At 42.0% G+C, this 23,053-nt stretch overlaps 1 protein-coding gene across 1 annotated transcript in view; it reads left to right on the forward strand.

The window, feature by feature from the left end:
• Positions 1 to 23,053, forward strand: part of ACAD10 (acyl-CoA dehydrogenase family member 10) — a 139,842-nt gene that overhangs the window by 73,247 nt on the left and 43,542 nt on the right. The window contains exons 6-13 of the mRNA XM_063454248.1: positions 286 to 442; positions 2,642 to 2,783; positions 3,209 to 3,277; positions 3,398 to 3,579; positions 3,815 to 3,965; positions 4,625 to 4,770; positions 7,230 to 7,403; positions 7,739 to 8,145. Coding sequence (XP_063310318.1) covers positions 286 to 442; positions 2,642 to 2,783; positions 3,209 to 3,277; positions 3,398 to 3,579; positions 3,815 to 3,965; positions 4,625 to 4,770; positions 7,230 to 7,403; positions 7,739 to 8,145 — 1,428 coding nt within the window. The remainder of the gene's footprint in view (positions 1 to 285; positions 443 to 2,641; positions 2,784 to 3,208; positions 3,278 to 3,397; positions 3,580 to 3,814; positions 3,966 to 4,624; positions 4,771 to 7,229; positions 7,404 to 7,738; positions 8,146 to 23,053) is intronic.

A 23,053-nucleotide genomic window follows, 5' to 3' on the forward strand; every position in this document is an offset into this window, starting at 1 on the left:
TGGGATTCAAGGAGTTAATCATTTAAACCAGCGAATTAGATATCCTCATTTTAGTAGGTAATACTTTATTTAGAATACCATAATTGGAACCTGTCTTTATACTCAGGCCAGATTTTCATTATCGTCAAGATATTTCTTTTTATTCTTAAGATGTGCAAACCATGTTTCGGAATAATATATTGTAACTGTAATGATATGCACTATTAAAACATTTCCCCTTCCCAAGCATATTTTCTTCCTATTGACAGCAAAAAATAACCTTTTAATACATATTTTTTTGTTTAGGTTAGTGACGCAAAAGAAGCAATAGATCAACTAGAAAAACAGTTGGGATTTACATTAAAAAACGTTGTCCCCTATACTCAACCTGTGAGACGAACAATGGAAATTCCAAGAGATTCTTTGCAGAAGTATTTGGAGGATCTTTTTGGGAAAACCTCAGGTATGTCCCATTCTAGTTTTTGTCTCATATTCCAGCATCAGATGTCACTAGGAAACAGACTTGAGACATTTTCAAGAACCAGCCTGGAACTTTCACATTCACATTTGAACATACTCTAGACTATAAGCTCGATTTAGCAGGGTCCTTATCAACCTATTGTTTCTGTAACATATTGTAATTGTCTCATTTATTGTTAAATTTACCCCTTTTATAATATTGTAAGCGCTGCAGGATACGTTGATGCTATATAAATACCAAAAATAAAATAATTATAAGAGATGAGGAGCATATGAGACATCTGAATTGGAATCATTGTTGACAGGCAAAAGTGGGCTGACTGGGGGGGCGGAGCCTGACCTGCAAGTGAGCCAGACGCAGAAAGCCGGAGCTCCCGACTACATCGCTAAACTAAGCAACATAACTCGGCGGGCACGGCTCCAAATCGGACCCGACAGGGTAATCAAAGTCAGGGGGTCCCAGGGAAGCTTAACAAGACCTCACCCGTGCGCTTACCCTGCCCAGAACCTGTGATCCTTGCCGCGGCCTACCTGAAACGTGGCGGAGGGGAAGCGGCCGATCCCCTTGGGCTACGAGAAGGGATTTGGAACAGTGGCACTCCAACCCCCATCCCCCTCTGGACCGGCGGGGGTCATCCCGGTCCTCCACAGCGACTGTACACTGTACTCACACTCACCATACAGCGAGAAGCCCCTGAATTAATCCCAACGCTCAAAGATGGCGGAGGTCGGACACCCACGACCACGAGGCGAGGACCTAGAGCAGGGGCGGCCATACGACTACGCCGCAGATACCCAGGCGAAGCTAGATAAAATATTTAATCGCCTCTGTCGGAGACTGCAGCAGCGATGCACCGCACATGCGGTCAGTCCCCTGCCGGGAGGCGAGACGGCTCAAGCACAACCGGTGAAAGGGCCTGCCAAGAGCTGGGCACAGAAGGAGATGCCTGCATGCAACTCGGCACACCCGACACCAGGGCCGCCACAGTCCACGGGCCCCAGCGCGCACCGCCAACAGATGAGAGCTCCCAGGCCCTCCAGAGGAATACCCCCAAGGCACACACAGAGAGTCACAAGGCACCAACCCAGACCCAGGCGATGGATCTACAGGGCTCATCAGCCGAACTCACCGGGGCCAACCCAGAGACCCACCAGACCACAAACCTTTGACAAGCCGATACAGACCCTCTCCCAAGCACGAGACAGGGCTGACTTCTCCACCAAGCTCCACAACGCGACCCTGGCAGCCAACGTGTCAAGTTACCAGGTCTGGGGCAGGAGGGGAATACTACTGGGGACTTTGGGACTCTTACCTCTCCTCTGTCGGGTTGGGGTGGGCTGAAGCTGAAAAACACAGTCTGGTGGGCTATAGGACACCTGCACCCCAGCTCATACCCTTGTGCTGTTGACAGTATACACCTTTAAAACGTGTCCTGACCTCTAATGTATTATCTATGATTCTTTACAAAAGTGAGCGACAACATACTCTTGTTTAGTACTCTGTCAAAATGAGCATTCTTCTTTTACTTCTAAAGCCTGTATCCAGCAAATAGTAACCAATAATGCCTGCATGTAATCCAAGCTTGTACTTAATATACCAAAAAATGTGCACTGCCTAACAAACCCTAATTGTTATCTATGCTAAGCAGCTCCAGGAATGCCGTTGGGGTACCTAGAGCCAGTTTGTAATCCTTATCTGCACTGCAAAAAAATAAAAAATAAAAAATAAAAAAAAATAAAAAGTGGGCTGACTATGGCACTGATGGTGGAATACAATGAAGTCGTGCAGCGCATTCTTTTGAGGCATGTTAAATATACAGGAAAACAAGCAGATTGTTTTATCGTAATGTCATCTCCTGTCTGTGAATAGATGGATGCCAGGCTACACCTAACACTGTTGTCCTTTGTTTTCCTATAAAATGTATAGTCCACATTTAAGAAGACTACTTTATATGAGTTAATACAATTACTAACACAATAAAATAGCAAACAACTGAGAGATATACCGTGGTATAGATAATACTAATAATTTCAATATTAAGTATTAAAATAAGCATTCAGCATACTGATTTAGTTGAATTCATAGTGGGATATTGAGAAGATCAATAAGGATCATTGAATTTAAGTCTGACATTAAAAGCTCATCTGAAAGTATATAATATGTCTATATAAACATTTCCAGACGCCCTAATTCTTCGTCAGTTCAGTCATGGACAATCCAATCCTACTTACTACGTGCAATTTAATGAAAAGCAGTTAGTGCTGCGCAAGAAACCACCGGGAAAACTGCTTCCAGCAGCTCACGCTGTGGAGAGAGAATACAGGTATGTGACGTATTTGTATAAAATCGCAATATAACAGTCAATCCAGGGAACAATAAATGACTTCTATTGACACCTTCAATTGGGGATAAAACTGAATTGTAGTGGCTGAAGCTTCAAGACCTCAATGTGTTGACTCTTGATAAACTTAAATAATAGGAAATTACCATGTAACATGTATAGAAATCCAGAAATCTCATACCAACTGAAGGATTTCTGCACTTTTCCATGTTTGATGTCATGAGAGGAGTTTCTAACGAGGAGCTTTTGTTTTGGAGAAAATTTGGCTAATTTAATTAATTGGAAGAGACTCCCATTATGCTAGGAAACATTATTCGTTTTAATATACTGTGTTAAAAAAAAATCTTTAAAATGGTAGGCAAAATGAAAGACAGTTTTATTAAGAACAAATTAATGTATTTTTTCAGGATTATGAAAGCACTTGGCGAAGCTGGAATTCCTGTACCTAAGGTGATCAGTCTTTGTGAAGACTCCAGGTAAGACCACTCACCACCATAACTTTATGCAGTACATGTGTCAACTTATAGCCTTCTAAGAAACAGTCTTTATGTCCATTGTTCGGATATGTCAATGCATTTTTTCTGTGTTCCCATTAGCATAATCGGCACTCCATTTTACCTCATGGAATATTCCCCTGGGCGTATCTTTAAAGACCCAGCCCTACCAGGAATGGAAGCAAGAGAAAGAAGAGCCATTTATACAGCAATGAACCAAGTGCTGTGTAAGATTCACAGTGTGGACATCAAGGCAGCTGGACTAGAGGATTATGGGAAACATGGTAACTGCTGCAATTTTTCTTTGACTATAGACATACTATAAAAATAAAATTATAACAAACTGTAAATATGACATTTATTAAATATTTTTAATAGTATTATCCTAAAATTTACTTTTTGGTGTCTTTACAAAATCTAATTCTAATGTACTACGAAGTGTCTCTTAAATATATTAATTATTTTGGCCTGTCCATGAAATTACAACATAATAAACCCCTTGCTGTTTGTGTTAATTAGATGCTTACATTAAGCGGCAAGTGCAAATATGGACCAAGCAGTATAGATCTAGTGAGACTCAAAGTATTCCTGACATGGAAAGGCTTATTGAATGGCTTCCCCAACATCTTCCGAAGGACCAGAAGACATCTGTTGTACATGGAGATTTTAGGTAATGCTAAAGAGTAAGAATTTGGAGAAGCAGGTCTGAATCTAATCCTTCGGTATTAACACTTTTCGGTATGTAAAGTTGTTTGCAATCCTTTCCCTCCCACTTCACTCTCGGACACATTCTTATTCCTTTCACCTTCAGAACCTTTTTTTAATATTTTCCTTTTTTCATTCATTATTCCTTCTTTTATTTATTTCATTGGACATTTTGCTTAAATAGATTTTCTCTTGGACATTTGTCCAACGCTTATCCCTTCTCTGCCTCCTATGTAATCTGTCCTGACCACTCCTCTCATATCTCTTTTATCCTTCTTTCCTGACCTAATGTTTTGTGGGGTTCTTTTGAGCAAGTATCATTACATTTTGTTCTACATTCTGCAATTGCTGTCACTCTTCTAATCCATGTACAAAACCCTAAGATCAACCTCTTCCAACATATAGTGTTCTCTCCACCCATTGGAGCATGGATCCATATTTTTCTATTTACAGGCTCTATAAAGTTTTATATATATATATATATATATATATATATATATATATATATATATATATATATATATGCTTTTGCTTAAGTAAATATAGAAAACCACAGGGCACAGTGAGGTTAAGTGTATGTCATACGGTACACTCACATATTATCTTATTATTAATGGAATCTAGATTGGATAACTTGATATTTTATCCTGACAAACTGGAAGTGATTGGTGTTTTGGACTGGGAATTGTCTACACTGGGAGATCCAATATCAGATGTGGCTTACAACTGCATAACTCACTACCTGCCACCAGACCTACCTATCCAAAAAGGTATGCGCGACATATGGACACTTTTTTATGAGCGTTGGTTTATCATTTCCCTACATATCAATTATTTCTGTGCAATATAATTTTATTAAAGTTTGCATCGTTCAAGCTGGACAGTAATAGCAAACTGGGCCAATGATATATATAATTATACAGGGAGTGCAGAATTATTAGGCAAGCTGTATTTTTGAGGATTCATTTTATCATTGAACAACAACCATGTTCTCAATGAACCCAAAAAACTCATTAATATCAAAGTTGAATATTTTTGGAAGTAGTTTTTAGTTTGTTTTTAGTTATAGCTATTTTAGGGGGATATCTGTGTGTGCAGGTGACTATTACTGTGCATAATTATTAGGCAACTTAACAAAAAACAAATATATACCCATTTCAATTATTTATTTTTACCAGTGAAACCAATATAACATCTCAACATTCACAAATATACATTTCTGACATTCAAAAACATAACAAAAACAAATCAGTGACCAATATAGCCACCTTTCTTTGCAAGGACACTCAAAAGCCTGCCATCCATGGATTCTGTCAGTGTTTTGATCTGTTCACCATCAACATTGCGTGCAGCTGCAGCAACCACAGCCTCCCAGACACTGTTCAGAGAGGTGTACTGTTTTCCCTCCTGGTAAATCTCAAATTTGATGATGGACCACAGGTTCTCAATGGGGTTCAGATCAGGTGAACAAGGAGGCCATGTCATTAGATTTTCTTCTTTTATACCCTTTCTTGCCAGCCACGCTGTGGAGTACTTGGACACGTGTGATGGAGCATTGTCCTGCATGAAAATCATGTTTTTCTTGAAGGATGCAGACTTCTTCCTGTACCACTGCTTGAAGAAGGTGTCTTCCAGAAACTGTCAGTAGGACTGGGAGTTGAGCTTGACTCCATCCTCAACCCGAAAAGGCCCCACAAGCTCATCTTTGATGATACCAGCCCAAACCAGTACTCCACCTCCACCTTGCTGGCGTCGGACTGGAGCTCTCTGCCCTTTACCAATCCAGCCACGGGCCCATCCATCTGGCCCATCAAGACTCACTCTCATTTCATCAGTCCATAAAACCTTAGAAAAATCAGTCTTGAGATATTTCTTGGCCCAGTCTTGACGTTTCAGCTTGTGTGTCTTGTTCAGTGGTGGTCGTCTTTCAGCCTTTCTTACCTTGGCCATGTCTCTGAGTATTGCACACCTTGTGCTTTTGGGCACTCCAGTGATGTTGCAGCTCTGAAATATGGCCAAACTGGTGGCAAGTGGCATCTTGGCAGCTGCACGCTTGACTTTTCTCAGTTCATGGGCAGTTATTTTGCGCCTTGGTTTCTCCACACGCTTCTTGCGACCCTGTTGACTATTTTGAATGAAACGCTTGATTGTTCGATGATCACGCTTCAGAAGCTTTGCAATTTTGAGAGTGCTGCATCCCTCTGCAAGATATCTCACTATTTTTGACTTTTCTGAGCCTGTCAAGTCCTTCTTTTGACCCATTTTGCCAAAGGAAAGGAAGTTGCCTAATAATTATGCACACCTGATATAGGGTGTTGATGTCATTAGACCACACCCCTTCTCATTACAGAGATGCACATCACCTAATATGCTTAATTGGTAGTAGGCTTTCGAGCCTATACAGCTTGGAGTAAGACAACATGCATAAAGAGGATGATGTGGTCAAAATACTCATTTGCCTAATAATTCTGCACTCCCTGTATAATTGTAGCCAACTTGAGTCTAGGTGGGCCATGTTTTCACAAAGGAAGGATTCAGACTATTTTGACACATTACACTGCACATATGGACCACAGTGACTATAGAAATAAAAATATGGTTTGACACTGATTTAAACACACTGCAATAAGTGAAATTTAAAAAGTAGACTTCTTAGTCAGAAAGTATGTGTATAGGCAATATGAGACACATACTGCTTAAACAAATAAAAGTGATTCAACTCCTACATGGGAGAATAGAGCAGTGAGACTGCAGGGGCATGATTTATACACCCAAACTGCTTTATTAAGTTAAAGTTTTTGTTTGTGCTTAGAGTATTCCTTTAAATGCATTGCAGATCCTATGCGCTTTTTGGGTTATCAGAAAAAGTGTTTCAAATGTTACAGTCAATTATTAACAATTTGCAGACGATTTACTAAATTTAACAAACCCTTAAATTGAATGATATATTCCTGATATATTGACTAAAATTAGCCAACATTTGGAGCCAAGAGGGCTACAACAAAAGTATTTCAGTGTCTTGATTTGAGATTAAACTTTATTTCACATTTGCATCATCTGAACTAATTTCCTTATTATCTCCCCAAATATATTTTTTCTCCATCATCTTACTCCTCTCCTAGCTTCTTTTATTCCTCTTTAATCTGTAAAATATATAGTACTATGCATTGTCATTGTACTATTCTGTGTAATTATATTATGCTATGTTATATTCACTTTGATTTTTCAGGACTAAATCACTGTGACTTGTCAGAGCTGGGAATTCCCACGGCAGAGGAATATTTTGAACAGTACTGTAATAACATGGGAATACCTAAGATCTCAAACTGGAATTTCTACATGGCCTTCTCCTTTTTCAGAATCGCTGCAATCTTGCAAGGCGTATACAAACGATCACTCACAGGTAGTAGATATAGGTGTAAATTTACATTAGCAAAGAGTCAAAACGATTTTGCAGGAGTCTGCTGTACTGGCCTCACCTCTGCTGTTTTTAGCTCCTATAGTTATCCTCCAGTTTAGAAAGAACTTGTAGTTTGCAGAATCAGTGGTTGCGTCTATCTGGTGGTGATGATGGTGTTGCGTAATCAGACTGTTTATAATTTAAATAGTATCGTTCAGGATAGAGTGTTTGTTTTCTCATTTTATCTACTATAAACACCACATTACTGTTTACTGTGTTCCTAACAAAGTAGATGTTTCAGAAGTTATTAAACCTGATTTTATGTTCAACTCTTCCAGGGCAGGCTAGTTCTGCAAATGCAGATGCTGGAGGAAAACTGGCAACATTCATGGCCAACACTGCATGGGATTTTGCTACAAAGGAAGGATTTAGGGTTTTTAAGTCTATTCCTAGAGCAAATTCTGAAACCTCGGGGAAACGACCTTACAGCACTTGGAGTAAAAGCCATAAATTTAGACAGACACAAAACAATACATTTGTCACTTCATCTGATGCTTCGTTACATGCTGCTTCAAGAGGTATTTTAATAATCTCTCCTGATGGACTTTCTGGGGAAGCTCAAAACCTCTACTATAAATTGAAGGAGTTTATAGAAGTTTTTATTTACCCTGCTGAGCAAGAATTTAGAAATTATCAGTTCTCAGAGAAGAGATGGACACCCCACCCTCTAACAGAGGAACTTAAGGTATAAGGCACAAGGTGCTACTTGATTATAACATACAAGAACGAAATTATTTGATTGTTTTTCCTAAAAATCTAAAATCTTTTTTTGTGGGCTGTATGTATTTATGACATTTCATTCATCCTAGAACTGCGCTATTATATTTTTAACTTGTAATTTATTCCTTAAGCCAAGCCTCTTCATTTGGTAAAAAATATTTGGCCAACTTACTTTCCCTCCTCCTAACACACACATTTTTACATTAAGCCAGACTTTTATATGTTCTCTTTCCCCTGACATTAAAAAAAACAAAAACAAGAACTATGGCTTTAATAACACAAAACATGTTATTTGCCCCTTTACAGCATTGCCCCATACAGTGTCACCAGTTCATACATTGTATGGGTTGGTTCCCAAAAGACACTTACAAGCAAAATATCCAACTTCTTTCGAGACTCTCTGTGTCATTGTCCTTCTTTTTGTTCTTTTGCTAATCAAAGCTTATTACCCACAATGAGCACATACATGTGGAAAAGGTATGTCAAGTATAGAGGACACGCAGGTCCCACAAGCAATATCAGAAGTGCAGAGAGTGATCGACGACATTGTTACAAATATATTTCCATCATATCTGTACATCATGGTTTAGCCTCATAAAGTGTGAGACTTAGGGACACAAAAGAACAGCAGTTAACCCATTGTATGAGTTAGTGGATAGGTTGCATGCATGTGAGCTAAAAATGTGACTCACAGGTATATATTATATAATGCGAACAATGTGCATCATTTGGTGTACGGCAAGCATGTCAAACTCAAAGGCTAAGATGGGGCAAACAGGGTTTGCGTTTCTGTGGGCCGCAAAAAATTAAAATGTCAGTTTTAATAGAAACGTAGGTTTATTTATAGAAGTACAGTATAAAAAAGTTGCCTAACTGACATTGGACGTCCTCACCCTTGTAGGACTTCAAAGTAAACAAAAGAGTGAATTTATTTTAAAGCGGCACTGTCATGCCGAATTCCGTTTTTTTTTTTTAACCCCCCTCCCGCCTCAACTACATCCAATCGACCCCCTAGTTACCCCCAAATGCCCCTAAGCCCCCCACATTACCTATTTTTTATTCTTTATTTTCTGCCCCGATCTATATTCAGGGCGCCGCCATCTTTGTGTGGGTAGGTGAAGTCCCTATGGGACACGTCATCTACCCACACTACACAGACCGTGAGGTTCCCGCACATGCCCAGTGAAACACCTGGACATGCGAACGGGAATTTCACCTATTCATTCATTCATCAGACAGACAAATGAATGAATAGAAAAAAATCAGATGAACAAACTAACACTGAGTATCAGTGTTTGTTTGTTCGGTTTATTACAAGGAGGGAGCTACCGGCGTGCAGCTCCCTCCTTGTAATATGTAACTATAGAAGCGGCAGGGAGCAGAGCTCCCCACCACTTCATAAGCCCCCCAGGTCCCCCCTCACTCTATGGGGGTCAATATGACCCCCATAATAGCACAAGGGAGATTAAAATCTCCCCAATGCCCCTACTCGCTATATCGCGAGTAGGGGTATGTCCACTAAACAGTGAGCAGCCTGTGGTTGCTCACTGTAAAAAAAAAAAAAAAAACAGGGTAATAAGGGGGGGGGGGGACGGGGGACCTAATGTCCTCCCCCGCCGGCCCCCACCCCTGGACGGCGGGTGGGGCCATAATGGGAATGAGGGGGGACCTACTGTCCTCCCCTCAGGCCCCCACCCCTGGGCGGCGGGTGGGGGCCATAATGGGAATGAGGGGGGACCTACTGTCCTCCCCTCAGGCCCCCACCACAGAGACACACAATGACACAGAGCACTGTGATTGGATGGCTTGAAATCCATCCAATCACAGTGCTCTGTGTCATTTTACAAGCCTGGGAAAATTCCAAAGAACTTTCCCATGCTTGTAAAATGACACAGAGCACTGTGATTGGATGGATTTCAAGCCATCCAATCACAGTGCTCTGTGTCATTTTACAAGCGTGGGAAAATTCCAAAGAACTTGCCCACGCTTGTAAAATGACACAGAGCACTGTGATTGGACGGCTTGAAATCCATCCAATCACAGTGCTCTGTGTCATTTTACAAGCGTGGGAAAATTCCAAAGAACTTTCCCACGCTTGTAAAATGACACAGAGCACTGTGATTGGATGGATTTCAAGCCATCCAATCACAGTGCTCTGTGTCATTTTACAAGCGTGGGAAAATTCCAAAGAACTTTCCCACGCTTGTAAAATAACAAAGAGCACTCTGATTGGCTTAAACCCACCAATCAGAGTGTTCTTAGGCTAATTGCAGGGCGGGGCAAGGCTTTATAAGCCTTGCCCCGCCCTGCGGAGCTCAGTCTGCGCGGAGCCCTCCATGGGTGAAGATGGATTATTTTTTTGTGCGCTCTGGTTTTTTCTTTTATTTTTAGTTCGACGGCTATCATGGTTTTTTATTTGCCCTTTTTTGGGGCTGAAAAATGAAGATTTTAGAAAAAAGAAGACGTTGAATGGTAAGTTTAATTTTACTTTACAGGTTAGCAATTTTATTCCCCCCCCCTCACTATTTTTTAGGGTGAGGGGGGTAGGTAGGGGCATTTTTTATTTGGGTGGGGGGTGGGTGACTAGGGGCTTGGGGACCCCTAGTCACCTTGATGGGGGGGGGGAATTTACTTAGTGCCCCCACCCGCCGCCCAGGGGTGGGGGCCGGGGGGGGGGCAGTAGGTCCCCCCACCTTATTACTATGATGGCCCCCACACGCCGCCCAGGGGTGGGGGACGGGGGGGGGAGGACGGTAGGTCCCCCCCCCTTATTACTATTATGGCCCCCACCCGCCGCCCAGGGGTGGGGGCCGGGGGGGAGGACGGTAGGTCCCCCCCCCCCCTTATTACTATTATGGCCCCCACCCGCCGGCCAGGGGTGGGGGCCGGGGGGGGAGGACAGTAGGTCCCCCCCCCCTACTACTATTGTGGCCCCCACCCGCCGCCCAGGGGTGGGGGACGGGGGGGCGGACAGTAGGTCCCCCCCCCTCTTATTACCATTATGGCCCCCACCCGCCGGCCAGGGGTGGGGGCCAGGGGGGGAGGACAGTAGGTCCCCCCCCCTACTACTATTATGGCCCACACCCGCCGGCCAGGGGTGGGGGCCGGGGGGGGAGGACAGTAGGTCCCCCCCTACTACTATTATGGCCCCCACCCGCCGCCCAGGGGTGGGGGCCGGGGGGGGGAGGACAGTAGGTTCCCCCCCCCTTATTACCATTATGGCCCCCACCCGCCGCCCAGGGGTGGGGGCCGGGGGGGAGGACAGTAGGTCCCCCCCCCTCTTATTACCATTATGGCCCCCACCTGCCGGCCAGGGGTGGGGGCCGGGGGGGAGGACAGTAGGTGTCCCCCCCCCCTCATTATCTTTATGGCCCCCACCCACCGCTCAGAGGTGGGGGCGGGGGGAACAATAGGTCTCCCTCCCTTGTTTTACTTTACGGCCCCCACCCGTCGTTTAGGGGTGGGGGGCAATATTTTTTTTACATTTATTTTATTTTTTACAGTGAGCAGCCACAGGCTGCTCACTGCTTACTAGACATGCCCCTACTCGCGGTATAGCAAGTAGGGGCATATTATTTACTAATACCAAGTCATTTTTACTTAGTGTTAGTAAATTTGGCTGAAAGACCTGAATTGGTCTTTCAGCCTTTTAGTAGTTAGCTCCCTGATACCGTGGGAATTAGAGAGTTATCTACTAAGCGGCTGCAAGATGCAGCCACAGCAATGAATAGGATCGGAGTTTCATTCATTAGAATGAAATTCCGATCCGAACAAAGTACCGAATTGCATCCTAACACCAATGGAGAACCTCTTCTCATTCTGTTAGGATGCAATTCGGCAGTTTTGCCGGCGTTCTGTCTAAGTGACAGGACGTTCGGCAATACTGACAGGAAGCATTGTGGGAACAGGGAGGAAAGCTAGGGATCATGGGAAAATTGCTCTGACCAGCGGAAATGAAGCACACTTTGCTCCTCCGCTGGTCAGAGCTGGTCAAGCGGAGGAATCCTCCATAAGACAGAGTCCCTACTTTGTCTTATGATTTTTAAGAAAACTAAAGAAGACAGGAAGAAAAGAATAACAGATCCCGAGAGAGGGGGAGAAGAGGAAGAGATTGAGGAAAGGTAAGTTCGGCATGACAGTGCTGCTTTAAGGAGACGTGCATTTGCATAAAACCAACGTTTCAGTCCAACTACCTTGACATATTAAGAAAAGTTTGGTAATGGGACTGAAATAGTGAACGTATGCTGTTGCACAGCTGTAAAAAAACAAATTATGTTATCTTGTTTATTTTGAAGTTCTATAAGTGTGTTCTTCACTTTGGCTGAGAACATCAAACTTGATGATCTCCGCCAATCCAATGCTTTCTCCCATTAATATACTGCCCGCCTCCCTACCATTAATACACTGCCCCCCCCCCCTCCCAATAACACAGTGCCACCCCTCCCCAATTTAATACACTGGCCCCTCCCTCCCCCAAGTTAATACACTGTCCCTTCCCTCTCTTAAATGAATACACTGCTCCCCCCAATTTAACACACTATGCCCCCCCCACCACCACCACTCTAATACACTGGCCCCCTCCCTCCCTCAAATTAATACACTGCCCCCCTCCCACCCTCAAATTAATATACTGCCCCCTCCCTCCCGAAATTAATATATTGCCCCCCTTCCCTCTCTTAAATTAATACACTGCTCCCTCCCCCAATTAACACACTGCCCCCCCACCCACCCCCACCACCACTCTAATACACTGGCCCCCTCCCTCAAATGAATACACTGGCCCCCTCCCTCCCTCAAATGAATATACTGGCCCCCTCCCTCCCCAAATGAATATACTGGCCCCCTCCCTCCCCAAATGAATATACTGGCCCCTCCCTCCCTCAAATTAATATACTGGCCCCCTCCCTCCCAAAATTAATTTACTGTCCCCCTTCCTCCCTCAAATATTTATACTGGCTCTCTCCCTCCCTCAAATTAATTTCCTGGCCCCTCCCTCAAATTAAATACTGCCCCTCTCCCTCCCCAGATTAATATACTGGCCCCCTACCTCCTCAGATAAATATACTGGCCCCCTCCCTCCCTCAAATTAATGTACTGCCCCCCTCCCTCCTTCAAATGAATATACTGGCCCCCTCCCTCCCCAAATTAATACAGTGCCACCTCCCTCCCTCCTATGAATAGAATGCCCCCTCCCTCAAATTAATACACTGCCCCTTCACCCAAGCCCCTTTTCTCCAACTAGACGATTAGCTGTCCATCCTCCAGCTCCAGCCCTGCGCAAGCAGGCCAGATGCTCCTCTGGCACTGCGAGCAGGAGGTAAGGGGGAGTGGCACAGCCACACTGCCCTCTTGTGGCCGGGAGAGCAAGAATCAGGAAATATTTTTCCTGTCTTGCTGGTCGCAGCCACACCTGAAAGCGGCCCCAGGGCAGGCGGGCCACAAAATTATTAATTGTGGGCTGCATGTTTGACATGCTTGGTGTACGGAGTCAGTGAGTATAAAATGGTAGTCAGGAATAAGTGATGTGGGATTTAGGGTGCCAGGAGGGCTTCTCCCATGGAAGTGGACCAAAGGGGGATGGGAGCAGTCCATCACCAATATCTAAAACTGTGCTCGTCCCCACATCCCTCACTCAACGTAAGCCAACCACGGCCGCCAGCGTTCCACATGTTTCTCGTCGGTTCCACTCAGGGAGGCCTGGACAGACTCCTCCACCCTGTCCATCCATTTTCCCGTCCTCGTGGTCGTATCTTTCTTCCAATGTAACGGAATCAAGGATCTGGCTGCGTCTAATAGATGTCAATAGATATTTTTTTTTTTTTGTATGCTGCGACGGTTGTCGGCGTGGAGTGCAGTAGTACCATCTCCATATCCACCTTCAGCTTCACTTCCTCCCAGAATGGCACTATGTGCGGGCATTCCCACCATGTATGTGTTACCGTTCCTGGTCCCACTCCGCATCTCGAGCAGACATTGGGCACGGTTGGGAAAATTCTGTCGGGTGTCCTGTATCAAAACGCCAGGAATTTATAGTTGGATTCCTGATATTTGGAGCTAGGGGAGCACGTGTGGTGAAGTATCAGTATCTTCTCCCATCGAGCATCATTGAAGGACTTTTACTCTCTAGATATCCCACAAGGAGATGTTGGAATATGCGGGACACTGCTCTGTCCACATTGGTTTTGCCATCACAGAGACCCTCAAACCATGTGAGGCTGTGTGTATCGCATCCCTATTTGAAAGCTTCTGGTAGAAATATCTGATTTGTGTGTACGACGGTGGATTTCCAGCAGTGGTATCATGCCCGTGTTGTTCAAGAGCTTACGGATTGGAAGAGAGTCGCCGCCACCCAGGAAGTCCCATGTTATAGGTGGTAGGCCATGCCCTATTTGAACATTATGTGGTATCTAAATCATCGGACTCTGTGTAGCAGATAAATGTGAGGCTCCCCTGATGCTGTCCCAATCCCTTAACATTTGTGTCACTGGGGAGGTCAATTCTAGATCTGTCTGTGTAGGCTTTTTTGAGTTCCATTTTGCCGTAAGAAGGGATGGTCGTAGGTGACCCTTATCGAGTTCAATCCATTGTTTGTGAATCAGGTGGATATGCCATTCCAGTATTCTTGTAGGACAGTGGTGGTATTTACGGAAGTCGGGGAGTGCAAGACCGCCCCAGTCCATCGGAAGGCATAGTATTTCATGGCGGAGTCTTGCCTGGCCCTCACTCCACACGTACCGTATCATAGAGGATCGTAGAGATGCGCATTTGGCTGTGGGTAGGGCACGGGGAAGTGTTTGATATAGATAAAGGAGTCTAGGTAGCTCATTTTTAGGACTGCAATCCTTCCAAACCAGCAAGGATATATGAGGGTAAGACCACATCTTCAAATCTTGCTGTATGCTGTGTAGAAGAGGTATAAAATTCATTTTGGTATAGGTCCTCTGGGTTCCTAATGAGAACCGTTCCTAGATATGTCATGTGGAAAGTGCACCATCTGAATGGAAACTGGTGTCATTCTCTGCTACTGGGACCGTGATGTTGAGTACCTCACACTTGGACATATTCAGTTTGAATCCAGAGTCTTCGCCATTTGTCTCGAACAGGTCCACCCACTGAGGCAGAGTGGTCCTTGGATCTTTTATGAAGAACAGTGGGTCGTCTGCAAAAGCGTTGGTGTTGGCCTCCAGGCAAAACCTCTAAAATGATCAGACTTCCGTACGGCCTACAAGAATGGGTTAGTGCGAATAGCATTTGGGATAGTGGGCACACTTGCCTCGTACCATTCCGCCCATTATCTGAAAAGCATCCGTGAGAGCACCATTCACAGGTACTTTGGCTGGGGCAACTATAGAGTGCACTTATCCATTTCAGCATGTTACAACCGAATCACATCTCCCGCAGTATAGCCATAAGGAAGGACCAAAGTTCACCCAGTCAAATGCTTTCTCAGCTTCGGTCTCCTGATCGCCTCGCTAGGTGTTGGGTTGACAGTGCTCGCAGAGTGCTATCCCTAGCCTCCCTACCTGATATAAATCCTGTCAATATAAAACATAAAATATTACCCTTATAATTCAGTAAAATCCTGTAAATACAAAATTAGGAAAAATACATAGGGTAATAACGTAAAAATGAAATTTAAAATGGTGTATAATTAGACACACTCACATATTACTGAGTCACTTAGAATCTGACTCAGACTAGGAGCTTTGAATGGATAAGGAGTAGTGATAGCTGGTGTCCAGAAAAGCTGACTGTCGATTTTCTCCCTTTCTTTCAAACAACCAGGATGCAGGTTTTCTTTTAAAAGGTTTAATTTCAAAATACAGCAGCAGCAATAAATAAATGGATAAAATACAGCAGTTCCACTCTCCCCACACTAACGCGTTTCAGCCGAAGCCTTTCTCAAAGTGTGAGTCCATTCAACATAAGCTTGCTTTAAATAAAGGGTTTTTCGCGGTCTTTATTCTTCCCGTGGTTTTCAGCTCCTCCCCTTTTCTGACGCAACCGGTATCCGGGCATCCTAGCGTCCGTGGTTACCCCCTTCACTTCCGTGTTCGTCATCCTGACGTGTAGGTGTGGGAGGGAGAGTCTCTTATTTCGGAGGGTTTTTTACGGTCGCGGAAAAACCTTCATTCAGGCTTATAATATGGCAACTTTCCAAAATTACAATTCACTAACTATGAAATGGATACATTTCTTTGCTCATATACATAATACAAGTTATATTTACCCTTTTAAGTATATTACTCTACAGTCTATATTGACAAGTTCCTCAATAAACATAATACTTTTATTCATTATATGTATTTTAGATGATACATGTAACTCAGTGTGCAAATTCCTTCTAATGGAATATCTTTAAATACATTTCTTTAAAATATAACAAACACAAATGTTTTCTTCTTCTCAAGAGATAAAAAGACATAAAGGGAAAAAGGAGATTTATTAGAAAAAATCCATGACATAATGAAAAGAAAACGGATTAGTAAATCAATTGTTACTTCTAATAATTTTTATAAAACTAAACAGATTTAGATAGTCTTCCCCTTTTTATAAATACATGAGTCTATAAAAAGATAATTAAAAAGGTTATTATAAAAAACTTTTTAAAAAACTTTCAAAAACCTTTATATCAGTATATACCATTTAAAAAGGCTTTAATTTTCCGAAATGAATATCCAATTAATATTTAGCTAAAACATTTTTTAAAACAATTATTTTATTTATTTATAAAGGAGATTAATGGCTTTTGATAAAATTAAATTCAAATGTAACTATTTATTTCAAAGTCGGCATTAAGCCCCCTCGGTATGAGCGTATCCAAATCGAAAATCCATTTCATTTCCGTCTTACTGAGTGCATTATCTTTATCTCCACCTCTCCAATGGATTTTTATACGATCTATTGCAAGGAAGTCCAAAAAACTTGGATCTCCATTGTGATGCTCCATAAAATGCTTAGGCACACTATGATTCGGGAATTTCCTTTGGATGTTGTATATATGTTCTCTAATCCTTGTTTTTAGGGGACGTGACGTTTTCCCTATGTATTGTAGTCCACATGGACATATTAACATATACACAACATCCACCGTACTACATGTTATAAAATGTTTCATTTCGTATTCTCTATTTGAGTTAAAAGAGCTAAATTTCAAAAGTTTCCTGTTATTTTTATTTCGTTTTACATCCCTTACAGACTCCACAATAGAAAAAAACCTTTTGTTCCTTTAAAAAGTTATTTGGGCATTCCCTCTTTTCCTTATCTAAAAAACTACTGGTTAAGATTTGTTTTAGATTGCTTGCATCTCTGAAAAGGAGTCTTGGTGTATTATCTATAAACGGGCGAATTTCATCGTCAACATTAAGAACATGCCAATTTTTATTCACAATCCTACGTAGGTCTTTATTATTAGAATTAAAATTAAAAATTAATGGGATGATTTCTTTTATTTCATTATTTGTCTTTTTCTACCTATATTCTAAAAGTTTGATCTATCCTTTTCTTTTACCTCTTTGTATGCTCTTCCTAAAATTCCTTTATCGTACCCTTTCTCTAAAAATTGTTTTTCTAAAATCTTAACCTGGTCCTCAAAATCTTGTTCTTTCGTGCAGTTTCTTTTAATTCTTAAGAACTGTCCTTTTGGTATATTGGATAACCATGGCTTAAAATGACAACTGTTATAATCAATAAAACTATTTACGTCAACTGCTTTAACCCCTTAAGGACACATGACATGTGTGACACGTCATGATTCCCTTTTATTCCAGAAGTTTGGTCCTTAAGGGGTTAAAATGTGTTCGGCTTCTAATTTGGTCATTTTCAATAAAAATTTCAAGATCTAAAAAGTTAATACTCAGAGGGCTAATTACATGTGTCAAATGCATATTACATGAATTGTGGTTAAGACAATCAATACAATCCAATAGAGTTTGGGGACTGCCTTTCCATATGATAAAAATGTCATCTATGTAGCGTTTGTAGAGGACCAGACTTGACCCAATGTCCAATCTGGAGAAGACATGTTTTTCTTCCCAGTAGGACATAAATAAATTTGCATAACTTGGGGCAAATCTGGTCCCCATGGCAGTCCCCTTTTTTTTGCAGGTAAAAATGTTCCTCAAACCAGAAAAAATTGTTTTTGAGAATCATATTAATCCCCTCCATAATAAAGTCTATCTGTCCTTCTAACAAGTCCCCAAACTGAATAAAAAATGCTTAGTAGCCTCACACCCCATACTGTGTTGGATATTGGTGTAGAGGCTACTAACATCACAGGTGGCCATCACAAAAGAGTCCTCCCATTTAAAATCTTCTAAAATTTGTAAAAGGCTCATGGTATCCTTCAGATATGCTGGGCATTTCGGGACTAAATTTTGTAAGAAGCTGTCAATATACTGTGAAAGGGGTGACAAGAGAGATCCAATCCCAGAGACAATAGATCTCCCTGGTGGATTTTTTGGGTCTTTGTGTATCTTGGGTAAGATATAAATAACCGGAATTCTGGGAAATTTTACATCTAAATATTCATATTCTTTCTTGTTTAAAATTTCTTCTTTAAGACCTTTTTCTAAAAACGTTTTATAATTGGCTTTAATTTTTTCCAAGGGGTTACCACAAAGTTTAGTATAAGTGCCCAAATCTCCCAATTGATTATAAATTTATTTTAAATAATCTTCTTTCTTCCAAATGACTACACCCCCCCTTATCAGCTGGTTTAATAACTATTGTTTTATCCTTTCTAATTTCTTGTAAAGCCATTTTTTCTTTTCTAGTTAGATTTCCTTGTTTATTATTAAGTGGTTTAATTTTTCTTAAGTCTTTTAGGCATAATTTCTCAAAGGTTTTTATGCAATCTGATTTTAGGTGACTAGGGTAAAATTTCGATTTTTTTCTTAAAATTGGTGTGTTTAAAAGGATTTTCATTAAACGCTTCTGTATCTTTATTTTCTGTAAATTTATTAAAAATCTTTTTAAGACATAACTTCCTTGAAAAACGGTGGATATCTAAAAAGGTTTCAAATTTATCTATCCCACAAGTAGGGGCATATTTTTTTTTCTCGTCAATCTTTCTTTTATTGAGGCACGAGTTAAATGGGGTACAGAATAAAGAAGAGGGGATGCACAGTATTTGTACAGAGTGGGATCGCTTTAACACAGTAGTACATCTCCATCGAATGACAGCCTCATTTTATATTTTATATTAAGCAAGCTTCTTAATATGATAATGGCACGCGTAAAGTAACAATTATAAAGGTAGCTTCAACTAAACGATTGTTTCATCAAGAATTAAGCTCACAATTAAAGGCATCACAGGATTTAAAATAGATGCAGGCATAAGACAGGTTACGATAATGACCTCGCTAGATAAGTGTCAGCCTGTCAACGAGATTAATAGGCAAGCTTGAAGTTATTAAGGCAGATCTGAGTCTATGTAACGTGAGGTGCAAGCTATACTATGTGCGAACAGACAAGAAACACATAATGCCCAGGAGGGCTGGGTTAGCACAGTCATAGCCTTACAACCATTTACAAACTCGCTAAATCCCTGCAGTATTCGCTCATATGGTAGTTAAACTATTGTACGATAGGTTCAACTCAGCTGGTCTAGCAGTATGATATCTATAAGGTTGAGAACACATGAACATATTTAGCATATTTAATGCGCTTGAAACATATCTGCAGTGTTCCGTGGCGGGGGCCTGCTCAAACTGCGCTTAACTTAAAACATGTGTGTGTGTTGCGACAAGTAAGGTGTACAAAGGTGTGATACCCCTTGGCCCACTGGTGAGGTTCATGAGTGTATGGGAAGAAATGTCCTGGTGTACACTTCATGTAGAGTCGTTTTGCTAGTGAGGAACACTCTATATTGTCCACCAAGATTCCATGACCGGTAGTGGGGTTGTGGGCGTGCAGGCCATCTATCAGCCGATACCCCTGCTGGGCAGATCGGATCCATGAGCCGGGCGGGCTAGCGAGAGACCGGTGAGCCGTTGGTGCAAGGAGGGGGCGATCCAGCCCCAGGCCGGAATGAAGGCAAGCACCTGCTGTCCACAGACTCGTGCTCTCATAAACGAGGCCGGGTCTACCCTCTGTTGGGCGCCTTGGGGAGCTCGGGTGTTCTGCCGTCGCCTGCGACGGTCGGGCTTCCGGCGGTGTGGTCGGTGCCGTGGAGGTATTCTCCGGGGGGCCTTCAACCCAGGAAGGATTGCAGGGCGGGCTGTGGTTTTAGCCTTGCGTGGTTTGCCCGGTGTGGGTCTGGTCCAGCTCCGCTCCTCGTCCCTCCTTACCGTTCCCACCGGAACAGGTGATTCCCATCTGCAGCATAGCGTCAGTCGCTTCCAGAGCCTCCGAAAGAGCCTGTCCAGTCTTTCAGCGTATTGCTCCTCCGTGTAGTGTCTTTGGCTGCTTTGATGGTCTGGCTCGGGTTGCAGCCACTGAGTCTCGGTCGCCATCTTGAGTGGCCCACTTGCCACGTTGTTCAGGCTGCGGGGTAAAGCAGAGGCTTGTGATATCATCTGCCCTGATTTGGTGGGGACCGGGATGACCCCCGCCGGTCCAAAGGGGGGGGAACGGGTGCCTAAGTCGAAGTCGTAGCTTAAGATAGCCGCAGGAGAGCGGCCGTCTCCCCTGCGGTCCGTTTGTCCCAGAAATTGGTAGGCCTTGCTGCTCAGCTCCGGTTTCCGCGGTCGGAGCTGCATGCCTCGCATACCGTTAGGTGCCGCTTTAGGTGCTGGTTAACCTCTGCCGTCCGGTATGCTGTTCCAGGCTCAGCGGGTCGCCGTGAGGGCTCAGATTATGCCCCTTGCCACTGGAGCGTTCAGCATGTGCGTCCGGCCATCTTGACGGTCAGGCCCCGCCCCCAAGTAGGGGCATATTTAAACCCTTTACTTAAAATTTGCTCATGAATTGGAGTTAAAAGTTTTTCTGATAAATTAAAAATTCTTATTTTCTGTTGTTCTTCATTTCTTTCTTTATCTATCTCCTTAATGTTCTCTCCTCTTTCCTTCTTTTGTTTAGCTTTTTGCATTCTACTACCTCCTCTTCTGTTTCTCTTATCCTTTTTGTTGGGGTTTGTGTTTTCCCCCTCCTGTCTGTGAGTCTGGACATTGAAAATCCTAAAAAAGGCTTCTCTGTCTCTATATTTCTTAAATGTTCAAACCTATTAGATAATGGGATAGTTGATGTTTCCTTTTTCTGTCCAGTCCATTTCTGTCTTTTTATCCTCTCTCAATCTTATCGGATTATTTCTATACTGCGGGTATTCTCGTGATTGATTTGTTTTTTTCCCTTTTGTTTCTGTTTGCAATCTGATCCTTTCCTTATTTAGAAAAAAAAATGCACTTTTTTTTGGTCTTATATTCCCACTTTTGTAATCCTCTTGATCTCTTATTAGCTTCCTTTTCTTAGTTTCAATCACAGATCTCTCTATGTCATAGATTTTTTTAGTCATTTTATTAATTAGATCCTCCAACTCCTCCATTCCAGAAAATGGTTCTAGTTGAGTCTGGATTTTATTAATATTCTCATCTAACTCCCGAAGGGTAAGGGTTCTCTGCTCTATAATTATCCCCATTGTATGTTTGGTAAAGGATTCTAGAGCTCCATTCCAAATATTCATAAAATTCTTATTTTCCTGCTCAAAGGTTGATAATTTGTAAAATCTAAGACCTCTCTGTGAGATTTGTAAAATGATATACTTTTCTAATGTGAAAATCTCCCATTTGATTTTCATCTCTTTTATCAACAATTTTTCAAGTTGGTTACAGATAGTGTCTAAATCATTATTATTTACTTTATCTGCATTAGATTGATCTATTTTAAGATCAAATTTGCTTTCCATATTTTTGTGCCAACTTTTTCTTAGTTGTGATATAGACATATTGAATTAAAACCAATATAACAGAGTGATAAGTGTATAACAGTAGAAAATAAAGTGCGTATATCAGATTAAAATTCAAAAAATAAGGGTGCTTCAATCACCTATGAGGTCACTCCACCACACCTAAAATTCGTGAAAGTAATATAGTAAAAGATGGTGAGAGCACACATCAACTGTAAATATAAAACATAAAATATTACCCTTATAATTCAGTAAAATCCTGTAAATACAAAATTAGGAAAAATACATAGGGTAATAACGTCAAAATGAAATTTAAAATGGTGTATAATTAGACACACTCACATATTACTGAGTCACTTAGAAGCTGACTCAGACTAGGAGCTTTGAATGGATAAGGAGTATTGATAGCTGGTGACCAGAAAAGCTGACTGTCGATTTTCTCCCTTTCTTTCAAACAACCAGGATGCAGGTTTTCTTTTAAAAGGTTTAATTTCAAAATACAGCAGCAGCAATAAATAAATGGATAAAATACAGCAGTTCCACTCTCCCCACACTAACGCATTTCAGCCGAAGCCTTTCTCAAAGTGTGAGTCCATTCAACATAAGCTTGTTTTAAATAAAGGGTTTTTCGCTGTCTTTATTCTTCCCGTGGTTTTCAGCTCCTCCCCTTTTCTGACGCAACCGGTATCCGGGCATCCTAGCGTCTGTGGTTACCCCCTTCACTTCCGTGTTCGTCATCCTGACGTGTAGGTGTGGGAGGGAGAGTCTCTTATTTCGGAGGGTTTTTTACGGTCGTGGAAAAACCTTAATTCAGGCTTATAATATGGCAACTTTCCAAAATTACAATTCACTAACTGTGAAATGGATACATTTCTTTGCTCATATACATAATACACTTAAAAGGGTAAATATAACTTGTATTACTCTACAGTCTATATTGACAAGTTTTCAAATCTCCTTTTTCCCTTTATGTCTTTTTATCTCTTGAGAAGAAGAAAACATTTGTGTTTGTTATATTTTAAAGAAATGT

The sequence above is a fragment of the Pelobates fuscus genome, chromosome 5, assembly GCF_036172605.1.
Source record: "Pelobates fuscus isolate aPelFus1 chromosome 5, aPelFus1.pri, whole genome shotgun sequence".
In the NCBI taxonomy this organism is placed as follows: Eukaryota; Metazoa; Chordata; class Amphibia; order Anura; family Pelobatidae; genus Pelobates; species Pelobates fuscus.